The 20,686-nt window shown below is 34.8% G+C and overlaps 4 protein-coding genes and 1 long non-coding RNA gene across 12 annotated transcripts; all 5 read right to left on the minus strand.

Moving 5' to 3' along the window:
* Nucleotides 1–387: 387 nt before the first annotated feature.
* On the minus strand, nt 388–5,673 carry LOC147394409 (uncharacterized). Of its 4 annotated transcripts, none has more exons than XR_015181675.1 (4): nt 5,103–5,673; nt 3,094–4,103; nt 1,724–2,478; nt 388–867 (listed from the first exon to the last, which is right to left on the minus strand). It is a non-coding gene; the product is annotated as an uncharacterized LOC147394409 (long non-coding RNA). The 4 variants fall into 4 exon arrangements; XR_015181676.1 differs by having other exon boundaries at nt 389–867; nt 1,724–3,241; nt 3,964–4,103; XR_015181677.1 differs by having other exon boundaries at nt 389–867; nt 1,724–4,036.
* A 1,502-nt stretch (nt 5,674–7,175) lies between these two features.
* LOC147394410 (disease resistance protein RPS2-like) lies at nt 7,176–8,924 on the minus strand. Its single transcript, XM_086454185.1, has 4 exons — nt 7,705–8,924; nt 7,528–7,605; nt 7,351–7,447; nt 7,176–7,222 (listed from the first exon to the last, which is right to left on the minus strand). Exons 1-3 carry the CDS (start codon nt 8,896–8,898, stop codon nt 7,412–7,414), a joined length of 1,308 nt encoding a protein of 435 aa, XP_086310311.1. The 5' UTR covers nt 8,899–8,924; the 3' UTR covers nt 7,176–7,222; nt 7,351–7,411.
* An 864-nt stretch (nt 8,925–9,788) lies between these two features.
* Nucleotides 9,789–19,435, minus strand: LOC147394411 (protein unc-13 homolog). Of its 5 annotated transcripts, none has more exons than XM_086454695.1 (6): nt 19,249–19,435; nt 18,941–19,086; nt 11,505–11,759; nt 10,667–11,119; nt 10,392–10,578; nt 9,789–10,024 (listed from the first exon to the last, which is right to left on the minus strand). In XM_086454695.1, the coding sequence occupies exons 4-6, from the start codon at nt 11,117–11,119 to the stop codon at nt 9,804–9,806; spliced, it is 861 nt and encodes a 286-aa protein (XP_086310821.1). In that variant the 5' UTR covers nt 11,505–11,759; nt 18,941–19,086; nt 19,249–19,435; the 3' UTR covers nt 9,789–9,803. The 5 variants fall into 5 exon arrangements, 3 of the variants coding, with proteins under 3 accessions (XP_086310821.1, XP_086310820.1, XP_086310819.1); XM_086454694.1 differs by having other exon boundaries at nt 18,941–19,117; XM_086454693.1 differs by lacking the exons at nt 18,941–19,086; nt 19,249–19,435 and adding an exon at nt 11,909–12,067.
* On the minus strand, nt 12,097–13,415 carry LOC147394412 (uncharacterized). Its single transcript, XM_086454692.1, has 4 exons — nt 13,129–13,415; nt 12,922–13,029; nt 12,543–12,833; nt 12,097–12,463 (listed from the first exon to the last, which is right to left on the minus strand). Exons 1-4 carry the CDS (start codon nt 13,375–13,377, stop codon nt 12,146–12,148), a joined length of 966 nt encoding a protein of 321 aa, XP_086310818.1. The 5' UTR covers nt 13,378–13,415; the 3' UTR covers nt 12,097–12,145.
* On the minus strand, nt 14,892–17,537 carry LOC147394413 (uncharacterized). The gene is made up of 4 exons (XM_086453291.1): nt 16,889–17,537; nt 15,989–16,793; nt 15,266–15,900; nt 14,892–15,183 (listed from the first exon to the last, which is right to left on the minus strand). Exons 1-4 carry the CDS (start codon nt 17,449–17,451, stop codon nt 14,892–14,894), a joined length of 2,295 nt encoding a protein of 764 aa, XP_086309417.1. The 5' UTR covers nt 17,452–17,537.
* Nucleotides 19,436–20,686: the final 1,251 nt, after the last annotated feature.

Here is a 20,686-nt window from a genome sequence, read left to right on the forward strand (position 1 = left end):
ATCCCAGCTAAGACTAAATTTTTTAACCATTTTGGTGAATCTACTACATTCATGAACAAATTGACACTACGTGAACAAAGCCCATATTTGACGGTCTCAGCCCGTCAAATTTTGAGAAATTTGACGGACCAACCCGTCAAATATGCCTATCAAATATTCTCTTGTAGAATTTTTTTTTTTGACGGCCTTGAACTATCAAATTATTAAAGAATGTGCTTTAAAAAAATAAAAAAAAAAATCCATAGAGTATGGCCGTCAAATATGGAGGTTTAACAAACAATAGGACGATTCTCTAATTCACCAATCACAATAAATGAAATAGTAATAAAAAAAATCAGAAAAATAAAAAACTAAACAAAAATCATCTAACAAGTTCCAAATTAAACTAAACAACTCAAAATTCATATTATATATTGAAATTCCATTATTAAACAAGCTCTAATTAAAGCTATTGGGCACTTACAAATGAAATTACGTCACATAATTGCTTAGAAATAAAATACAATTAGAAGCAAATGGTCGTGATGCCTTTGATCTCTTCTAACTCTCTCCGCTCTATCATGTCATCTTATTTTCCTCAAGGTTCGGATTTCCCCTCCATTGTCACTGTTCTCAAAGAAATCCTAATAGCGCTCTCGTACCTACACAGAAAATGTTTGATACATCGAAACATCAACCCAAAGTAATAGAAGAACATATTAACATAGCAACAATCTCCGACATTGGTGACCGCATATTTGGGTAAGCTTGGAGGCATAAGAACGCCACTTGAATCGTTTGTAAGACATCTTTTTCTACAAACCCGTCTTCATGTAGTTTTGTATCCACCAATTCAAGTACTCTAGATTTCTCGTAGAGCTTCCATGCCTATATACAAGAAGAGAAAATTGGCAAATTGAAATTGAAGTATAATGATAGAAAAAGAAACATAATTAAAGAACATAAGAACCCGAAAAAACTTATAAGGCTATCATATTCGGGAAGATATTACATTTCTGATGGTAAAGAAAGATCTGTGTTTTTCCTACAACTAATGATCTTGAGCACTAGAACCCCAAAGCTGTAAATATCAACCTTCTCAGATAATTCTCCTCTAATGGTTTATTCAGGGGCTGTATAACCTCTACAAGAGACACAAACAACACTCCATGATTAATCTCTTACAGTCTTTCATACAAGTAGACTACATAATTGAGTTTTGTAATCTAGTACTTATAATCTTGTATAATAAGCAAGCAACTCACAAAGTTCCAGCAAATGAGGTGCTGAGATACGCTTCGTCTTCAGAGAAGTACCTAGCTAGCCCAAAATCCCCAATCTTTGGTTGGAATTTTTTGTCAAGAAGGATGTTTCTTTCCTTGATATCTCTATGAACAATCTTTAGATGTGAATCTTCATGTAGATACTGTAATCCTCAAGCGATACCAAGAATTATTTAGTATCGAGTGTTCCAGTTAAGAAAATGATCGATCTTTCCTATTTTATGGAAACAAAGATCTAATATTAAATTTTTTTTATCTAAAATGACTCAACAAGTGGAAACAAGACCATATATAATTTGATTGTTATTAGAAAATCCAAAATCTTTGTTGACAGAGCCAACCATTATGTCCCAATCACGGAGCTAGTAGGGGAAATAATCCGACACTGATGAATTGAAATTCAAATTAGATAAATGGGTTATGCAATTCGATGAAGAAAGAGATGGAGAAACAATACAAACCATATACTATCAAATCCAAGCTTCAATCCTTCACGTACTCATAAACTAGTAGTCTTTGTTTCCCGCTAGAGCAACATCCAATTAGACGAACCAAGTTCTTGTGTTGGATGCTTGTAATCAATCGCACTTCCGAGAGAAATTCGGTTTCCCCTTGGGATTTTCCTAAAGAAAGTTTCTTCACGGCAATCATCCTCCCATCATCTAACTTTCCTTGTAATTGAACAATATTTTCTCAAATCATTGTAATTAAAATCATTATCTACATTAATCAAACAAATGGATTAATGATAATTTCCATTATTCAAAAAAGCCAGTTTTCCTGAATTCTTCTTCATTACCTGATAAACGGGTCCGAATCCTCTTCCTCCAAGCTGATTCCCGGGTTGAAAATTCTTTGTCGCTCTCTTTAAAGTCAAAAAATCAAAATAGCTTATCATTCAAAGATTGCCACTAAAGAGATCTGGGGTAGCTGCAAAATTTTTAGTTACTTTTCATCTTAAGGCCTCTTTGAGCCTAACTTTTTTTTAATCTTTCTCTGAATCTTTTTGGAAGCATGTCTTAATTACCTGGCTGCCCTTTAGTAACCATGAACATCTTCTTCACCTCCATAGGTTTGATAAATTTCCAGAACACTACTAGTATAATTAAACAGATTAACAGCAACACTAGTCCTCCAAGAAGAAAAATTAGTGACGAAAAACGGTGTAGAGGTTGGGGACTCTTTAATTCAAGTATGGAGAGCGATGGCGAGATCACTGTTTATGACATTAAAATGCATCACTAAATTATAAGATTTGAGTACTAAAGTTGCATTCATTCCACTATATTTGATCTACAAATGCAAGTTAGCTAAATTCAAAAGATGAAAATATACTAAAACTTTGGAATTTGAAGATTAGCAATTCTAGTTGAATCTGTTAGAATTGAATCATGACCCATATAGCGAAAACCCAAATAATTTATTCAAAAATGTAAATTCTACTGACTTAGCCCACAATATTCCAGATTTTTTTAGCAAGTTAACATTGACTTGGGTTAGATCCATGGATGGGTGTTTGAACCCTAATAGATAAAAAAGGTCTCATTTACGGAATGGCAGCCTTTTTAGTAGCTTAAACTGCTTTAACTATCTCCATGACATATGGACGGCGATCACCCTGAAATACGATACTCAAGATTCAATCTGGGTTTTATTTCAAATCTTGGCCAATCATACTTTGCTGATTGTTGGGGTGATCTCCAAAAGATTTTCCACGATTGGTATCAACATGAAAGAACAGAAGGGCGTTAACACAAACTGGTCAAATTACAATGGATAAGAACTCAAAAAAGATGCTACCATATTTTACATTGCTCATTAGAGACATTACCTGACAGTAATATATTGTGGATGCTGTGATATGCTCACTCCAACATACTTTGGCACACTCATGTATCTCACCACCAAGTCCTGTGGTTTTCCAAAGGACAACTTGACATTTCTGTTTTGGCCCTACCTATGTCCTAACAACCCCCTGCCTTATCAAGAATCAGATATAATAAATGAAGTGAACTTCTAAGTTAAACCCAAATGGAATCGGAGAATCCATATCCAATGTGAAAGAAAACTCAAGTTCAAAACTTCTCTTTGCTCTGATAGCCATTATTGTGAGTTTTTAAGCAAAACCCAAAATCACTTATAGTGCTTATTTTTGGAATAGGAAATCAATAACTCTATTAGGATTTCAACCAAATATGCAAACTGTAGTTGAGAACTTGAGCTATTGTATTCCACTCTCTAGTAATCTACAATTGCCTTGTCAAGAATGAAGAATAATAAAGATTTTTAATCTTTTAAGCAGAACCCAAATGCAATGTCGAAGAAAACTCAATTTTCATAAATAAATAAAAATCCAAATGCACCTATAGTGCTTATTTTGGGAATAGAACATCAGTAACTCTATTTGGGTTTTGAACAAATCATAACTTTTATTCATGCATTTCTCAGTATAAACTCATGGAAACATGTAAGGATTTTTTCACACCAAAAAAATAAAGCAAAATGTAGGCTTACAACTTGAACTGTGTATTCTACTCTCTTTAGTGATCTAAACTAGTCTACTACAAGATATAATAACATATCAAACCCAAGAAGAAGATATAAAAAAAAAACAAATACCAATGTGAGAATATTATAAAGATAAATATGATTATGATACAGAAATCAAAATAAAACAGAGGACAAACAAAAGGAAACATACTTCTTCTTTTTTCATCTCTCTACTCAGTATCTGAAGGAAGATATGAGGTAGCAGATTCATCAAGCACAAGGGTCTGCAAAGGAAGATGTAAAGAAGCGGATTCACTAAGCCTAAGCTTCTGCAATCCAGGCTTCAATTCTCTATGAAGAGAATCAACAAAACAAATAATTATAAATCACAAATTGACCTTTTATGGATAATCTATAATCTGTTTTGTTTTAGTAACTTATGACCCAATTATGTGGTGTTTTATTCACTGTTTTGTTTGGAAAATACAAAATGCATCAATGCGATAAAGCTTGATTATGTCAAGGGCAACATCTCAAGAACATTTAGAGATATAAAAAGAAAAGATTTAGTACTAGTATTCACCATGTACATGGCAGTATCCACCATGTACATGGCAGTATCCACCATGTACACTATATAAGACACAATGAGTTTGGATTTGTCAATGTAACAATGACACATTACTATTATACTAAAGATTATACATCTGAAATGACAGAGTCAAAACACAACCCTTGTGTCTATGTTATTTTGTTACAACAAGGATGACAAGTAAACAATTATTTCACTTTTTTCTTCTTTCCATTGGATCTGTACATGTCATCAATTCATAGTCCATTGGTGGGTCTTACACTTAATGGGAAGATCACACGGCCAAAAAAACTATATAATAAGCTGAAATGAATGACAAATTATAAGTTTGAAAGTCTATTTAAATGATGGTGAGCGACAATGTTTAAAATATCGTATTGATTGAATTTTTCGATTAATGAAAGTTTCAATATGGTGTCAATTGATACATACCTAAAACATTCAATGTTTCATATCAGCTCAGTTGATACCGATACGTATCGATAGATACATTCTGATATTTCAAACCATGGTGAGAGATACCTTTTGCAACATCTAGACTATCAATAGAATGTTAGCTTTCTTAGAATAATTCTCTTTGTTTTCTTTGTGGATTCAAAGTTCTTTATCAAAGGTGACTAAAGTGATCTTCTTCTTCTTTTCACCATGATTCAATTGTGTATAAAATTCAATGTTAAATTTTTTAATCTAATAAGAAAAATCGTATAACCATAAGTTAAAAAAAATGTTCAATGTGAGTTTTGAATAGATAGATATACCTTTCACTTGTTCGTCTCGACAAAGCTTAGCAGCCAATGTAGTTTTCCCTAATCCACCAATTGCGCACAATCCGATCATACTCACGTTGTCTCTAAACAACTCCATCTTCAATTCTTCAATTCGCACTTCCATTCCAATAGAAAAATTAGGGATTTCAGGAATTGCACACCGATATTCGTTCTGATCCTCATTTCCACTCCCAACACTTGTTTCTATCAAATTCAATTGATCTAATTTCCTATTCACTTCTTGCAAATGGACCAAAACCTGTTTCTGATCTAAGAGATCGATCTATCAAATAGAGTGGGAGATGAGATCTATTGAAGGAGACAGATCGAAAGAGAGATCGATCGAGAAAGAGACTGTGAGAGAGAGATAGAGAGGTCAATCGATCAATGGAGTGGTCGATCGATCGAGAGAGCGAATGAAAAAATGAGGTTGATCGATGGAGAGAGCCACTATGAGAAAGCGAGAGACCGTGAGAGTTGAACGATCGATCGATGACTGTGAGAGAGAGAGACCGTGAGAGGCGATCGATCAATGAGAGAGTGAGAGAGGCAGAGAAACAGTGAGAGATGAGAGAAATAGTGAGAGAAGCAGATTATAAATTGGGTTTTAAAACGTGGTCAACGGGCCGTGGATTTTGAGTTTTTAAATTCGACGGGCCAGGCCCAACAAATTTTTTAATGCAAATTTGGGATGTTCACGTAGTGTGAGGTAGTTGCAAGTTAAGAAAATAATTGGGTCATTACAATCTCTAACTCTGTGGGTTAAGTTTACCTTCTCTCACCCCTAATGAAGTCCAAAAACGACATCACTAGTTCCATATCCAATGTGGCCTTACATTGAGATTGTATTATATCAACGTACCACTATCGCAAGATCAAAGTTAATATGTACATAGTACAAGGGGCGTGTGCAGTTGACTAATACTGAGCTATCTCTTTTGTCTGAGCAGCTACTTTATGAAGAGAGCTGTTATTGGCACCCCAACTTTTACTTGTTACACCCCAATTAAAAATAAATGAATGGTTGAGAATAAGTAAAAGTTGCTGTGTGAATAGAAGCTTTCGTTTTTTTACTAGATTTCTATTGTTTGGGTTTAGGATTTTATTTTAGCCTAATCATAATGGTAAACTATTCAAATTGTTTGAACGAGTGTTATAATGTTGAGATTGTAATTTGAGCCAAACCTCTGTAATGTTTGAAGTGAGTGGTTTAATCTTTAATTGGTGTGTGAAATAATTTAAGAAATTGGGGTGTAATAAGTAAAAGTTGGGGTGTCAATAGTAACTCTCTTTATACATCATGTCTGCAGTATGTTCTCCACCACCAGACACTATGTAATAAGTATTTTGAGTCTCCACGGTCTCAAATAATCAACCAATACAAAGATCAAGGATTTCTGATGGCCTAATTACAATAGTAGATAAAACCAGAAGTGTTTAAAAGATCAAGGATTGTTGGTGCATTGCCATGTTAACAAATATTTCTTGGCACGATCATCTATTCATTGCTGAGTTTCTGCAGATTACCAACATTATATGCACGTATATTGGACATACACACGATATAGCAACTACTGATGCATGAGGTCTTCAACCATCAAAAAATAATATATTTAGGTTTCGTTGAAAATATATATATATATATCACTACAACAAATATGGCAATTAGGAACGGTTTATTACCGTTCCTAAGCCACTATGAAACGGCTTGCAGACCGTCTTTAATCGAGGCGTCGTTAATGAGGTTAAACGGTTAAAAGCCGTTCTATATTTCATGATTTGGAACGGTTAAAAACCGTTCCAGATATCGGAATTTGGAATGGCTTAAAACCCTTCCTAATCTGCGTCTTTATATATCAGCACATAGTTACCAAAAAGATTTGAGACATCGGATTTTATAGAACTGATGTCCAACGTCTGAGACTTTAGACATCGGTCATAAACCGATATCTAAAGTTATTACAAATTAATATCTAAAATTAAATTTTTTTTTTTGCTACTTGCTTATTACCCACGGGTAAAATAGATCCAAATAGACTTAAATAAATCTTGAACAAAGGGCTTACCCACCACATAGAAAAAGGGAAGAAACAGAACAAACTAGTTTCAATCTACACAGTTAAACAACAAACATAGAATTAATATAATGATATAAAAACTTGTCTTCTTTTTTCCATTTTAAACATATAATAAGATTATTAAAAGAATATTCATGTGAAGATTCTAATGTTTTCTTTACCAGTCAAAACAAAAAAGAACTTGACTCCATTACATTACATGTAACGAAGTGGAGATCATATTTATGATTGTTCTGATACAGACTCCTCAGAGGCCACCTGCACACCAACTTCAGCATTATTAATGTGTAAGGATTAGCATTTGGTACTCAACTTAAGAGGGGGGCAAAGGAGTATACCTCATATTGTGTTTGATTTGATACGGACTCCTCCGACGATGTTGAAGATGAGGGTTCAGAACTCACATCAGAGTCTACCTGCATATGAAAGTTCACCATCTTCAGCATTATTAATGCGTAAGTAGTTGCATTTGGTACTCTACTTAAGAAGATAAGGGGGGGAGCAAAGGAGTATACCTCGAATAGTGTTTGTAGGCGAGGCTTGAGGGTTTGGTCTTCCAATTCCAGCTCCTCAAACCAATCTCCACTTCCAAAAAACACTTTTAGGTTGGTAGTGCTCTCCGGACCTATAGGAAGCCTCTTCAAATTCGGACACTTAACTACATGTAGATATTCCAATGAAGGCCAATCGGAAAGTGTGCTCGATCTATAAAAACTAGAGAGCTTTGGTAGTTGATCTAGTTCTAGTTTCTTCAATCGAGGGAGAACTTGTTCTCCTTCTTCCATTGTTTCTTCCACTGCTCCCTCTTCTGATTTTACTATTTCCACCATCCCATAGCAAGAATAAACCGAAAGATGTTCTAATTTTTCAAGTCTTTCTACCATGGTTTTTGAGAAAAGATATGTCAATACATGACAATCGGACACGTTTACCTTTTTCAGCTCCTCGAAGCTTCCGCGTGGGACAACCCCCTTCCATATAATTGAGAGCATCTCCAAATTGTCTAACTGGAGACAACTTAATGCTGGAATCGCAGAATCCTCTTCCTCAAACTCTTCTGAGTTAAAAACCTCATTCAAGTTGTCACAACTTCGTAGGGACAATTCTTCAAGATTTAGTACAATTTTCAGCAAATCACTTGATAAAGCAGTGACTAATTTTGGGCACCTACCTATAATTAGGCATTTCACTTTTTTAAGAAAATCACTTGAAAGTGGACCACTGTAAAAGGATTCCAACTTTTCCATTCCATCAAGAGACAACCTCTCCAAAGCAGCAAATGTTATATAACCTTCCACCATAAGCACAAGATACTTCATTTCGACACAGTTTAAAATAGAAAGTTCTATCAAATTGTTAAATCCTCCCCAATCAAGTTCTTCAATAGTCTCAATGCCTGTGCAATCACATAAATCAAGAAATAATGCTCTCCTCAGTAGTACCCTGACCCAATCTGAAATTGGCCCTGATGCGCCGGTGAGATTCACGTGCATCCACATTTCATAACAATCAGAAATGTCAATGTTACCAACATTTATATTGAAATTCTGCAAATTTCCACGAAAGAAAATGTCATTGGACACACAGCCAGCATCGTCTATGAATAATTGTAGACTAATCAAGTATTGTAACGAAGCCAACTCAGATAGTGTAGCCTCGGTTCCATCATCTACGTCTTCCATCTCCCATCCTCCAAAACTCTTAAACATGTTCAACTCTTCTAGGAAGGTCAATCTAGGAACTATGTTCCTTGCAACGTGGCATAGTCTACTGTTTTAGCAACATAGCATGAAAAATATCTTAAATAAACTTCTTTGCAATAAAATTTTGTGCCAAATGAATGATGGGAAACCCATCATTAGTTTGTGCTCAAAGATAAAAGTGAAATTAATGTTTAATCAGATATGAGATTTAACATACATGGAGTTAGAGATTCCTATATGAAATTGTTACATTTTTCAAATTACCTCATATAATCTTCTATAAATGTTGGTAGCCTTGGCGTGGGATAATATCACGTTGTGGAGTGCAATCAAAGGCTCTATCTCCGAATTACCATGGGAAACCAAAAGATGCAGAACAACAACCGGGCGGGTATAGGCCGTTCATGTAAGCAAATCTTCCAAAGAGGTTCGGCTCATTGATGGTAGTCCAATATTTCACCCGATCACCAAAGTTTCTAAAACAGATATCGGCAAAATATGCAAAATCTTCCCTACAAGGGACACCAACCACACCCAATCAAATTGACACATTATTAGTAATTCAGATAATAAAGCAGAGAAGAGAACGGAGTTTGCTCACCGTACTAGAGAATTGAGCCATGACCCATATCTCTCCTCGAGTTCTGGTGGTATGTCTTCATGATTTATTGTCACAAAAGGTTCGATTCCTGCTTTAAACCTTACTTAAGGTTAATGGGCTAGAAAGATCATAGATGCAGCACAACAGTTAATTTCTTATTTCTAGAAAGGCAGCATAGGGATATGTTGCAAATAAGGAATTCAAGGAAGGTAAGATCTTTTATATTCTATTTTTCGTAAGTACCCTTAATGCATATACAGTTCGAGGTACATAAGTATAATACAAGATTAGGGAAAAGAATTATCTATACTCAAAAAACTATTACCTGTTCTTCAAAATCTGGAACAGAATTCAAAAGAATTATTGATGGTCGATGTTTATTTCTCAACTCTTGTAATCTAGCTTCATTTATAGTTTGGTAACCCATGCAAGCAGTTAAGACAAGTTGGCTGCTGTCAAATGTTGAACCAGCAAGGGATTGCAACAATGTAACTGCATCTCCAGCATCTGTTGTTGTAACCAATGCAGGACCTACAAGGAAATAATTAGAATTAAGTTCCATGCTTCTAAAGTAGTGTACAGAGTATATAAAGTACGAAAATATAGTTGATATGCCTAATATAACATATCGTACCAAAACCAAATGTGATTTACCCAGTACCATATAACTCCATCAAAGCAAGAGCTGTTCGAAATAGCATAACATGATTTCCTAATCATGTACAAGTTATCAATTCCCTCTCTGGGATATATGGCGTTATGATGCATGAATGCCTCCACAAAAAATCTTGATGATGCAATGAAGTATGAAATTGGATGTCAAACAAACCGTTGCAGCCATGTAAAAAGAATACAGAGAACAACAATGTCGAAAATGATTGAATAGGACATATCTTACCACCTGAAGAAACAAAGGAAGTGTAATTTTGGAAGAGAAGTTCTAAGCCATCTGTGAGATCTTGAACTAAATCATCAGCAATGCCAATCGGGATTTCAAAGAATTCATTCACCGTTTCCTTGGCCAGCTTCATCATCTTCACAGCAGATTGAGCATACGGTTCTATTTTGGATTTCGGATTCCATGTCTGAAACACAAATTGCAATTAATGAGGTTTTGATGCATTTACGTTGTTGAGACTTGAGAGAGATGGTTTGTTGAGTAATTGAATGTACCTCAGTTTCTTTAGCTCTATCAAGACAACCCTTCACTCTTTTCAACCTCTCATCAATCCATGTTTTAACAAGTCCCAAGGTAATCGAATCAACTTCATAAGGCACAATCTCCCTTACGACTGCCTTGCCTCCATCTTCGCAATCAACAGAGTCTTCTACCACCATTTGAACTAAAATCTTTTCTAGCTTTCCTGCTCTCTGTAAGACCCCAATCACCTCATTTTTCAACATGGACACCCCCATTAAATATTGTTTCAAAACTGCTCCATAGCAGATGTGAAGAGTCATGGCGGCAACTCCAGCTGCAATTGGGTGCCATTTCTTGAGTATGGGACTGAAGCTTTCCTTTTCTTTCATGGCCAATTCTTCTGTTTCTTTAGCTAAGAGAAGGAGAGCCTCACTTGCATCTTCTTCTACTTCAATGGTCATTCTACTTGCTCCTTTTTCTAACATCTGTTGATCATAGAGACATTTAAAAAAAACAAAAAAAGCGAATGAAGAGTCCAACCATGATAACGACACTAAAATACAGACCTTGGCAAATGCATTCCTTGAGTGGATTCTACTGGGGCATACAAGACCTAGCAAGGATGGACCCCATCTAATGCATCTTAAGAGTTTCTCTCAAATATTTATTGATTTCACGTGAAATAAAGCATAGGGAAGTATTTATCAGGTAAAATTGGATATAAAATTTATTAATCCTACAATAGTTTGAGGAAACAGAAAATTCATCATCAACAAGGCCTTTTATTGCTCCTCAAAAACTGAACCAATTGATCTAGATAAAGAAACTACAAGATATTGCAAGAGACATTCAAAGTGGCCATATGAGTACCTTTCATGTGGCATGATTGAGTGTGATAGCAGCATAGCTGGAAATACCTATAGCTATAAACCACTGAACATTTCACTCTGAATCCACTCCCTTGCTCAATCAAGTTGTGCTACTGCCGAAAGTAGAACTCAAAGGAACAGACACTGGCACATGTTGGGGACTCCAGCTACAGACACCTTCCTTTGGGATGAAATCAGAACAGGCACCATCAGTGCTTGGTGAATATGGTTTTGTCACTTTCTTCTTCTGCATTGCCTGTATAATATTGTACAAGAAATGAATATGACAAAGACTTCAATCTGTTTTTATTTTTTATTTTTTTATTATAAGAAACTCTCATTACTAATCTCACTATTAATACTTCTGTATGTGAGAAGGAGAAAAAAGAGGAAGAAAAGCCATACCTGTTAGCACTTTAATACTCTTTGGACCATCATTTTCCCTCCTCCTTTATCCGGGCTTGGGACCGGCAGTGTAAAATATTAATTTTACAATGGCGGAATTAAAAAGGGGTTAGTTGACACAAAAACATAGTCAGTTATTAGTTAAACAATATAACTAAAAAAGTAAAAGTAAGATATGAGGACAAAAGAAGGACAACCAGTTCACATTGCAAGTAGTACATAAAACCACACATAAAACTATTGTGAGATAACCCTAATAAAACTTTTCGGCCACACGGTAAATCCACCTATTCCAACTTCTCCTAGAGTCCCTGCAAAACTGGTTCGTTGGGTAAGAGGGGTGTTTGCTATATGAATGATGTCAATAAGAACCTTAACGTCGTCTTCACCCAAAGGATGCCCATGTACAGTAGAAGGGGTAGTATCCATAATCGCTTTTCCAACTGCAACAACATTTCTTCCCCAATCCAATAGTTCGCATGACATTTCTTTTGTAGAAAATCGTGGTTGTGCAATTGAATACGAATCAACTGTTTGGGGTCTTGAAAGTATATGCTATAATAAAGATTGATATCAACTTCTATATATATATTTATATATGTATGACTAAACAAGAAAATGTAATAATATATACCTCAATGTTCCGAATACTTCCACGTACATCCCCAATGTCTTCCCGTAAACCTTTCACCTCAACTTTGATATTTGTTATTTCCTTAGTTTGCTCAATAATTTGCTTATCTTTCCCTAGCAACATTTCTTTCGCAGCGGCTGACCCGAGAATCCGTGTTTTCGAAACATTAGTCCCAACACCACGAACACGTCCCCTCTTATCCGGACCAAACACTTTAGTCAAGGGATCATTGAGAAGGTCTTCGAAACTATCATCTTCTGATTGGTTCTTCATGATTTCTTTTATTTTATCCTGTAATATTAAACAAACAAATATATTTATGCAAACTATATATTTTATATAACATTCAATAAACATATGTTTAAGATGGTGATTATACCAAGTAAGGGGCGACAGTACTCGAGCTAGCACCGTCATCCTTTGAATGCCCTCTAATCCACACCTCAGTCCTCGAAGGGGGATTGCTATCATCTCCTCTTTCCCGTTTCTATACTTGCATAAATTTTAAGGTATTAATTATGAAGGGTATAACTCAAAGTAAAATAATTTCAACGTATTTGTATTGAATTTAATGACACGTACTTACCATTCGCTCCTCTAATCTTGCATGGCCATGCCTACCAGTAGTATGATAGATGTTCAAATTGCTCCTATTTGTCACATTTCTCTTCCTCATTTCTACAATTTTGGGTGCAGCAGTACAATTAACAAATGCTACCCAATCTTCCTGCTTAACATTTGGAGGACAATTTTTCAATCTATCATCCATATTATTATAACAATCGATGTACTTGGTCCTCAACTTAGCCTTGTATTTTCTGAATGTCTCGGACATGCTTCTAAGGCATTGGTACTTGTAGGATGGACGGAGGATGAACTCTCCCTACATGAGAAATTAAAAAAATAAAAATAAAGATAAGTATTCATAAAGAAAAATATATAATAATTAACTAAGATTATTTCAATTGTAATATTATATTGCAACTTACAAGTAGTAATTTCCACATCTCATCCTTCTTTCTAGCTGGCACTAAACGCCAATCCTCTATCGAAATAGGAATGTGAGTACGAACAATTTCTCCACATCGTGTAGAAAGCTTTACTGAATGCTCGCCAATCGGTAGACCATTTGTATTGAAACTGATTCTTATCCTATTATCTGTCGATGAGCTTACAGATCCTAACCCATACAAAATAGTTAGTATAAAACTATTAATATTGGACAACTTAATGACAATATAATAAAATAAGGGAGAAATTAAATTTACCTAATTGTGAGCTCTGAGTACTCGTGCCAGCCATTACAATTGATCTTCCAATTTTCTTGTCTATTTAAATAATGAAATCATAAATAAACAAAATAAATTTAATCATGCAAAATCTAGAAAAATAGAAGATGTTTATCATTCAATTTCTATATCGCAAACAACACACAACTACAAAATCGTGTCTAAATCATCATCATCATAGTTTTTATCACTTTCATTTACAATATCATCTATGTATGCATTTTCATCAACAATTGAGTGGAATATAATAGGATCTTCAAGTGCATCCACTTCTTTCGTCAATCGTTTTGGGGCCGCTAGAACAACGGACCATCCAGGCCTTAGTTGATCTTTTTAGTAGAATACTTGACTAGCTTGAGATGAAAGAATGAAAGGCTCATTCTCTTCTTTGTCAATTCCTTTGAATTTGTCCATGTTACACAATATCAAATTTGTGTCATGATCAACTTTACATCCGTTAGTCCTATCTTCTACTCTAACCCAATTACAATAAAATACAGTTTGACGAAAATCAGTGTAATCCAAATCAATGATCTTCCTCACAACTCCATAATAAGTGGTCTCTTCTTCCTTATAATTTTTGTCTTTGGCACTTGCTCTGTATTTAGTGATGGCTTTCATGGAGACCCCACTATTTTGTGTCGTCTTGTTGATCTCATACTCACTTGGAGTGAATAAAAAACCATTTACACGATATTTATTGTAACTTTTTGCTTTGAATGTTGGTCCATCTGCTAATCGCTTCAATATTGACTCACCATCAATATGTTCCAACTACAAAAGATTAAATAATTTGATATTAGTATCATAATTATAAATAAATATATCACTCTATGTTTTAGAAAAAATAGTAATAATTAAAGTGATTACCTCCTTCCTTAACCAAGGAATGAAACCTCCATCTCTATCCTTCGACTCAGATCCCTTTTTTTTTAGGCCTTTTGTACTGATTGATTTCAGATATGTTTCATATTTCCTATGTTAACAATAGACATATTTCATTGTAATTAAATGCTCATCTAATTATTCAAATTGATAATGCTAAGAAAAATTTATGTACTTACTCTTTCCACTCGTAAACTCTACCATAGCAATGTAGAACCCATCTACGTACTTGTTGATATTGTACTTGAGTTAGACATATGTCTTTGCCTTTTCCTAAAGGTCCTTCATCGATGAATTCATCATCCTCGTCTAAGAATCTTTTACATGTATACTTATGATTTCCTTTTTCACTATTTGGCATGTATTCCATACAATATAAAATAGACTCCTCTACGATATAACGCTCAGCAATACATCCTTCAGGGCGTGCAAAATTTCTCACGTATCCTTTATAAGTTTTCATTAACCTGTTCAAAAAATGTCCAATTATGAATATACTTCTCAATTTATGCATAATTGATACATCTTTAATAAAATTATAAAATATACCGTTCAAAAGGATACATCCAACGAAATCTGACTGGACCGCACGATAATGCTTCATCAGCTAGATGTATCATAAGGTGAATGCTGATAACAAAAAATGAAGGTGGAAAAAACTTCTCCAAAACACACATTGCTTCCACAAGACTGTGTTTGATAGCAATAATATCATTTACTCGGATCACCTTTGAGCATAACACATTGAAGAACATACATATCCGTCGAATAGCGGTATGCAGTATCTTATGCTTCGAAAATGCATGTTGTATCAACACAGGAAATAATTGTTGCATAATTACATGATAGTCATGCGACTTGAGTCCCTTTATTTCAAGATTCTCTAGGTTCACATGATGCTTCAATCTGGAACTATACCCTATAGGGACCTTCAAATCATGTAAAGTACGGCATAACAACTCTTTCTCCTTGCGGCTTAGAGTAAAGGGAGCCTTGGGTTTAACTATTTTTCCATCTATTTCTTTCATCCACAAGTTTTTTCTTATGTTCATCACTTTTAGATCATCACGTGCACTTATGTCGTCCTTCGTTTTTTCTTTGACTTCAAGAATTGTCGATAAAAGATGGTCAATAACATTCTTCTCAATGTGCATGACATCTAGGTTATGACGAACATTAAATTCCTGTAAAAAATATTTATGATGTAATATTAAGTTCTAATTCATCAACATAAATGTAAATGATCATTAATTTATAATTTAAGGAAATTACCTTCCAATATGGCAAATCGAATAGCTTTGATCTTCTATACCATGCTGTTAAATCTTTTGTCTCATCGTCATAACTTTTTTGTTTTTTCCTTTTTGATTTACCGATTTTCATCTTAATACCAATTACTTTCTTCTCAACTTCTGCACCACTCAACCGTTCAGGACATCTGCTATCCTCTACTTTATTATTGAAAGGTGCCTTTTGGGTCCTGAATACATGATTAGTAGGAAGGAATCTTCGATGACCCTGATAAGAGTACTTCTTACTACTTTTAAGACGTTCAGCAAAAGTTCCCTCAGCACAAACAGGGCATGCATATAAACCATGTGTTACACAACCTGATAAACTCCCATATGCAGGAAAGTCATGAATTGCCCACATCAAGATAGCTTTCAAATTGAAAGTTGTCTTAGATTGAGAATCATATGTTGACACCCCATTAGCCCACAACTCATTCAACTCTACAATCAAAGGTTCTAAATAGACATCAATATTCTTACTTGGTCCTTTCGGCCCTGGTATTAATAAGGTCAACATTGAGAATTCTCTTTTCATGCACAAAAAAGGAGGAAGATTATAGGGTACTATAATCACAGGCCAACAACTATAAGCACTGCTAAGATGACCAAAAGGATTAAAGCCATCAGTTGCAAGCCCTAAACGCACATTGCGTGCTTCCTCGGCAAAATGTGGCCATGTGACATCTATTGCCCTCCAACTTGATGAATCAACGGGATGCCGCATTACACCAGTAGATTCTTTCGATCTAGCATGCCAGGTCATTTGCTCAGCTATCCATGGTACACTACAAAAGTAAATTTTACGATTCATAGTTATGTATCATAAATATCTATTATTTAGTGAGATATTAAAAAATGTTGAAACTTGATTATTACTAACCTGTAAAGCCTCTTTAGTCTTGGTGTGAGAGGAAAGTATCTTAACACCTTCGCAGGGATTCGTTTACCTTTTCTCTGTGCCAAATAATCTGATTTCCATCTAGACACATGACAGATTGGACAATTATTTCTATATTCATTCTCTTTCCAATAAAGGATACAATCATTTGGACACGCGTGTATCTGCTCATAATCCATTCCCAAGTCTTTGATCATTTTCTTCGCTTGATAAGATTTATCAGGTAATGTGTTTCCATCCGGTAAAATTTTCTTAATCAATTCAAGTAGTTCATTAAAACTATTATCTGACCAACCATGTCGTACCTTTAAGTTGTATAACTCAACAATAACTGACAACTTTGTTAATTCCTTTGGACATGAAGGGTACAATGGTTGTCTTGCATTGTCACATAAAGTCTTGTATCGTCTTACTTCATGGTCTTCATGGTTATGAGATTCTACTGAACATAACCCACACTCATCTTCATTTTTTCCCATATCTTCCATAACAACATCAGCATTTCCACCTATTTTTTCAAATGCATCATTAACGAGTTCACCCATTCTTGGATAGTTATCGTTATGTTGATCAAGAGAGTCATTTACAGAATTTGTTGTTGATGGTTGTTCTTCATTTAATGATTCATGTTCTCCATGAATAAACCATACAATATATGTTTGATCAATACCATTTATGATCAAATGCTTCGAAATCATTTCAATAGAGATTTTTCCCTTTCTATTACGACATTTCGTACATGGACATGAAAATAATGTATCTCCACCAGAATTTTTTATAACAAAATCCAAAAATGATTGAACCCCATCAAAGTACTCTGCACTTGTCCTAGGTTTAGTCATCCATGCTTTGCTACTTGATATCATTATTCTACAAAGTTGAGATAACATATCAGTGTGAATAAGATTCACCTATGACTCAAAAAAGATATACTTTATAAATAAATGCAACTCCTCTACAAGAATACTACAAGTACTTACAAATATCAAGATTCAAGCATATAACAAACCCAACATTTAAAACACTGAAATGTTGTTCACAGTCTGAAAGAAATTGAAATTAAGTCGAGGTACTCCAGACAATAAATTACCTACTAGATATTTGGGTATGTGATGTAGGACCATGATGGTTAACTAAATGGAAGGTCTGAGATTAAGAATAGATTACTTAAATCTTGCTATCAGACCTCTAAAGTCTTTCTGACGGCCAATCGGGTTCAATTGACGAATTGAACTAAGTAATAAGTAGATTCTATAGTTCAAAGTATGGATTGGTTTCAAACTATTATTTGTTCCTACCCCCATCAGTTTGCATTCACTTAGGTGCTCTGTAGTTTAGAAAATGGGTACACACCTTAATTTTATTTCCTAATAGATTAAAGATTGGTGTCAACATTTTCATCATAATTGGTCAAAAAGCTAAGATAATTTTTGTTGGTAAGCAATCCATATAATATTCAATAATCATATCTTGACTATTTCGAATTAGATGTTTAGAGTCTCCAATAGCTTTATGGCCTTCCTTCTATGCAATTACTTAGACATGAGTGAAGTGAACCTCAATAAGGCATTCGATAATATGCTTCATTCTTTATTAGCGTTAACATTGCACCTTGTATACTCAATGGCATTAGTTATGTAGCTTTCATATGTGAATTTTACATCTCTTGTGATCCTTAATCTTTCTTTGAGCAATTTTGCTCCTTTGATAACTACTATTTTTTTCTGCTAAATAATGGCATGTTTGGTCTCTGTCTTGAACCACCCAACTGATTTTTTCTAATGTAACCACTTAGCCCTTTTGCTAATATTTTTTCCACGCACAAATGACACTTTCTTTGTATTTTTTATGCAAAATTGCTTGGTATTTATGGTTTCACAGTTGTAAATCAGCTATATTTTTTTCTTTCCTTTTCTCATAACTGTGAGATAATAGAACAAACAAAACTATGTTTAATCACATCTAAAAACCTAAATCTTCAATCCAAATCCCTAATATAATCTATATAAATAAAAGAGAGATTAGAGATAGTACCTAGCCCGAGAGATCGATTGAGCGAGCGACTGAGCAAGAGAGAGATGAGATCGAGCGAGAACGACTGAGATCAAGCGAGCGACTGAGCGAGAGAGGCGACCGAGCTAGCGACTGAGCGAGAGAGAGATGAGATCGAGGGAGAGCGACTGAGATCGAGAGAGAGAGACGAGAGAGCGACTGAGATCAGAGAGACGATATCGATTAAAACCAGAAAATTAGAAAACATTAGAACAACAGGAAATCGAAACGACAGAGAGAGAAGAAAAACTAGAAATCGAAACATTAGAAGAACAGGAAGCAGATCTTACGCTGGATTAAGCTTCTTGTGAGCGATAGAGCCTTTCGGAGGTCCTCTCATGGCGTCTTCGCTTGAAAGTTGAAACAGAGAGACAATCGATTGAAAGAAACACGATCGATTGAGAGAGACGAGAGAACGACGAGAGAGCTGAGATCAGAGACAAGAGAGTGAGAGAGAGACGAGAGAGAGAGTGAGAGAGACGGCTGAGAGAGATGGAAAAGAGATGGATCAGACTTTCGTTCCATCTAAATAAACGAATATGGGTCGGATAAAACGGTTTAATACCGTTTTTTAATAAAAACGGCTTAATACCATTTTACCCTTCTGTTCTAATTTTACATTTTTTTTGTAGTGTATATATATATATGAGTAAAACCTGATCAAAATTAATTCTGTATAGATCTGGAGAAGAGGCAGCACAAAGTAAGTCACAAGACCAACAATCATATGTCATATCCCTTCCAATCTTGTTACATAGATCATAAGTTAGATAAATCCCCAGTCAAAAACGTATGCACAACAAATAAACAAAAATTAACGAATTTTATTTATATATTTATTTGTAGGTGCAATCATCAAGCATTAAAATAGAAAATCAAGTACAAAAGGAGGTCAAGATGACAACCTTGATTTAAAAATACAAACAAAACAAAACAAAAGAGAGAAGAACAACAAAGTATGAGAAGGTACATCAAAGCCAAAATTAGCACCCAAAATACCTTGATCCCATCCAAATACAAAGTACTCAAAGAAGTGTAACCTTAATCCTTTAAATAGATTCACCCGGAAAATAAAAATAAAAAATTAAACAAGGAATTTTCAATAATGCACTGCCAAAACAATTGCAATTCACTATACAAAGTTGGCAAGGATAAATGCATACTTTCATGGCTGTTATTTAATCCTAACCGAGCATAATGAAGCAGAATCAAATAATCAACCAAAGAACAAATTTATGACTAATTTAAAAAAAATTGATAAGTAAATTTTGTATTAATCGAAGAAAGGGAAGTTGAGAAGACCAGACCAAATACAAGGACCCATACAACATTGGCCCACTACGCCAAGGAAAAATTACAAACCCACTCCCATGTAACTAAAAAATATTCAAAGAACTCCTCTTTGAATTCTTTACCTTAGAAATACAATCGATCCATGATTGAAATTATGATATTTTGTAGGGAAAGCTCCTTGTCCTAAAAAATACGATTGCTCCTCTCCTTCTAAAAAACCGCAGCAAATTGCAAATGATGCAAGACTCCACAGAATCCTCTTGGACACTGCAAACGAAGACCCACAATCCAGCCATGAATGAAACAAAGCCCACGTAGATAAAGCAAAACATCTAGTGTAATTTACACTTCTATCTTCTAGGAAATTAAGCAATATATAAAAATGTGATCTCTGATACCCCGCCAAACGCTAATACAAAGTCCCATGTCAGATCT

The sequence above is a fragment of the Akebia trifoliata genome, chromosome 9 (assembly GCF_017979445.1).
Source record: "Akebia trifoliata isolate Shusen 1 chromosome 9, ASM1797944v1, whole genome shotgun sequence".
NCBI classification, from domain to species: Eukaryota; Viridiplantae; Streptophyta; class Magnoliopsida; order Ranunculales; family Lardizabalaceae; genus Akebia; species Akebia trifoliata.

What these genes read in the sequence shown, in the direction of transcription:
- LOC147394411 (XM_086454695.1), bottom strand. Translation starts at nt 11,119, where the DNA reads ATGTTAGAAAAAGGAGCAAGTAGAATGACCATTGAAGTAGAAGAAGAT. An exon ending in ATAGAGCTAAAGAAACTGAG is followed by an intron (nt 10,579 to 10,666) that starts GTACATTCAATT and finishes TTTGTGTTTCAG; the next exon opens with ACATGGAATCCGAAATCCAA. An exon ending in TTCCTTTGTTTCTTCAGGTG is followed by an intron (nt 10,025 to 10,391) that starts GTAAGATATGTC and finishes ATTTCCTTGTAG; the next exon opens with GTCCTGCATTGGTTACAACA.
- LOC147394410 (XM_086454185.1), bottom strand. Translation starts at nt 8,898, where the DNA reads ATGTTTAAGAGTTTTGGAGGATGGGAGATGGAAGACGTAGATGATGGA. An exon ending in GCCTACAAACACTATTCGAG is followed by an intron (nt 7,606 to 7,704) that starts GTATACTCCTTT and finishes TTTCATATGCAG; the next exon opens with GTAGACTCTGATGTGAGTTC. An exon ending in CAAATCAAACACAATATGAG is followed by an intron (nt 7,448 to 7,527) that starts GTATACTCCTTT and finishes GTTGGTGTGCAG; the next exon opens with GTGGCCTCTGAGGAGTCTGT.
- LOC147394413 (XM_086453291.1), bottom strand. Translation starts at nt 17,451, where the DNA reads ATGGGTGAACTCGTTAATGATGCATTTGAAAAAATAGGTGGAAATGCT. An exon ending in TCGATTTGCCATATTGGAAG is followed by an intron (nt 15,901 to 15,988) that starts GTAATTTCCTTA and finishes TATTTTTTACAG; the next exon opens with GAATTTAATGTTCGTCATAA. An exon ending in TGGATGTATCCTTTTGAACG is followed by an intron (nt 15,184 to 15,265) that starts GTATATTTTATA and finishes TTTTTTGAACAG; the next exon opens with GTTAATGAAAACTTATAAAG.
- LOC147394412 (XM_086454692.1), bottom strand. Translation starts at nt 13,377, where the DNA reads ATGTCCGAGACATTCAGAAAATACAAGGCTAAGTTGAGGACCAAGTAC. An exon ending in CAAGATTAGAGGAGCGAATG is followed by an intron (nt 13,030 to 13,128) that starts GTAAGTACGTGT and finishes ATGCAAGTATAG; the next exon opens with AAACGGGAAAGAGGAGATGA. An exon ending in GTACTGTCGCCCCTTACTTG is followed by an intron (nt 12,834 to 12,921) that starts GTATAATCACCA and finishes TTAATATTACAG; the next exon opens with GATAAAATAAAAGAAATCAT.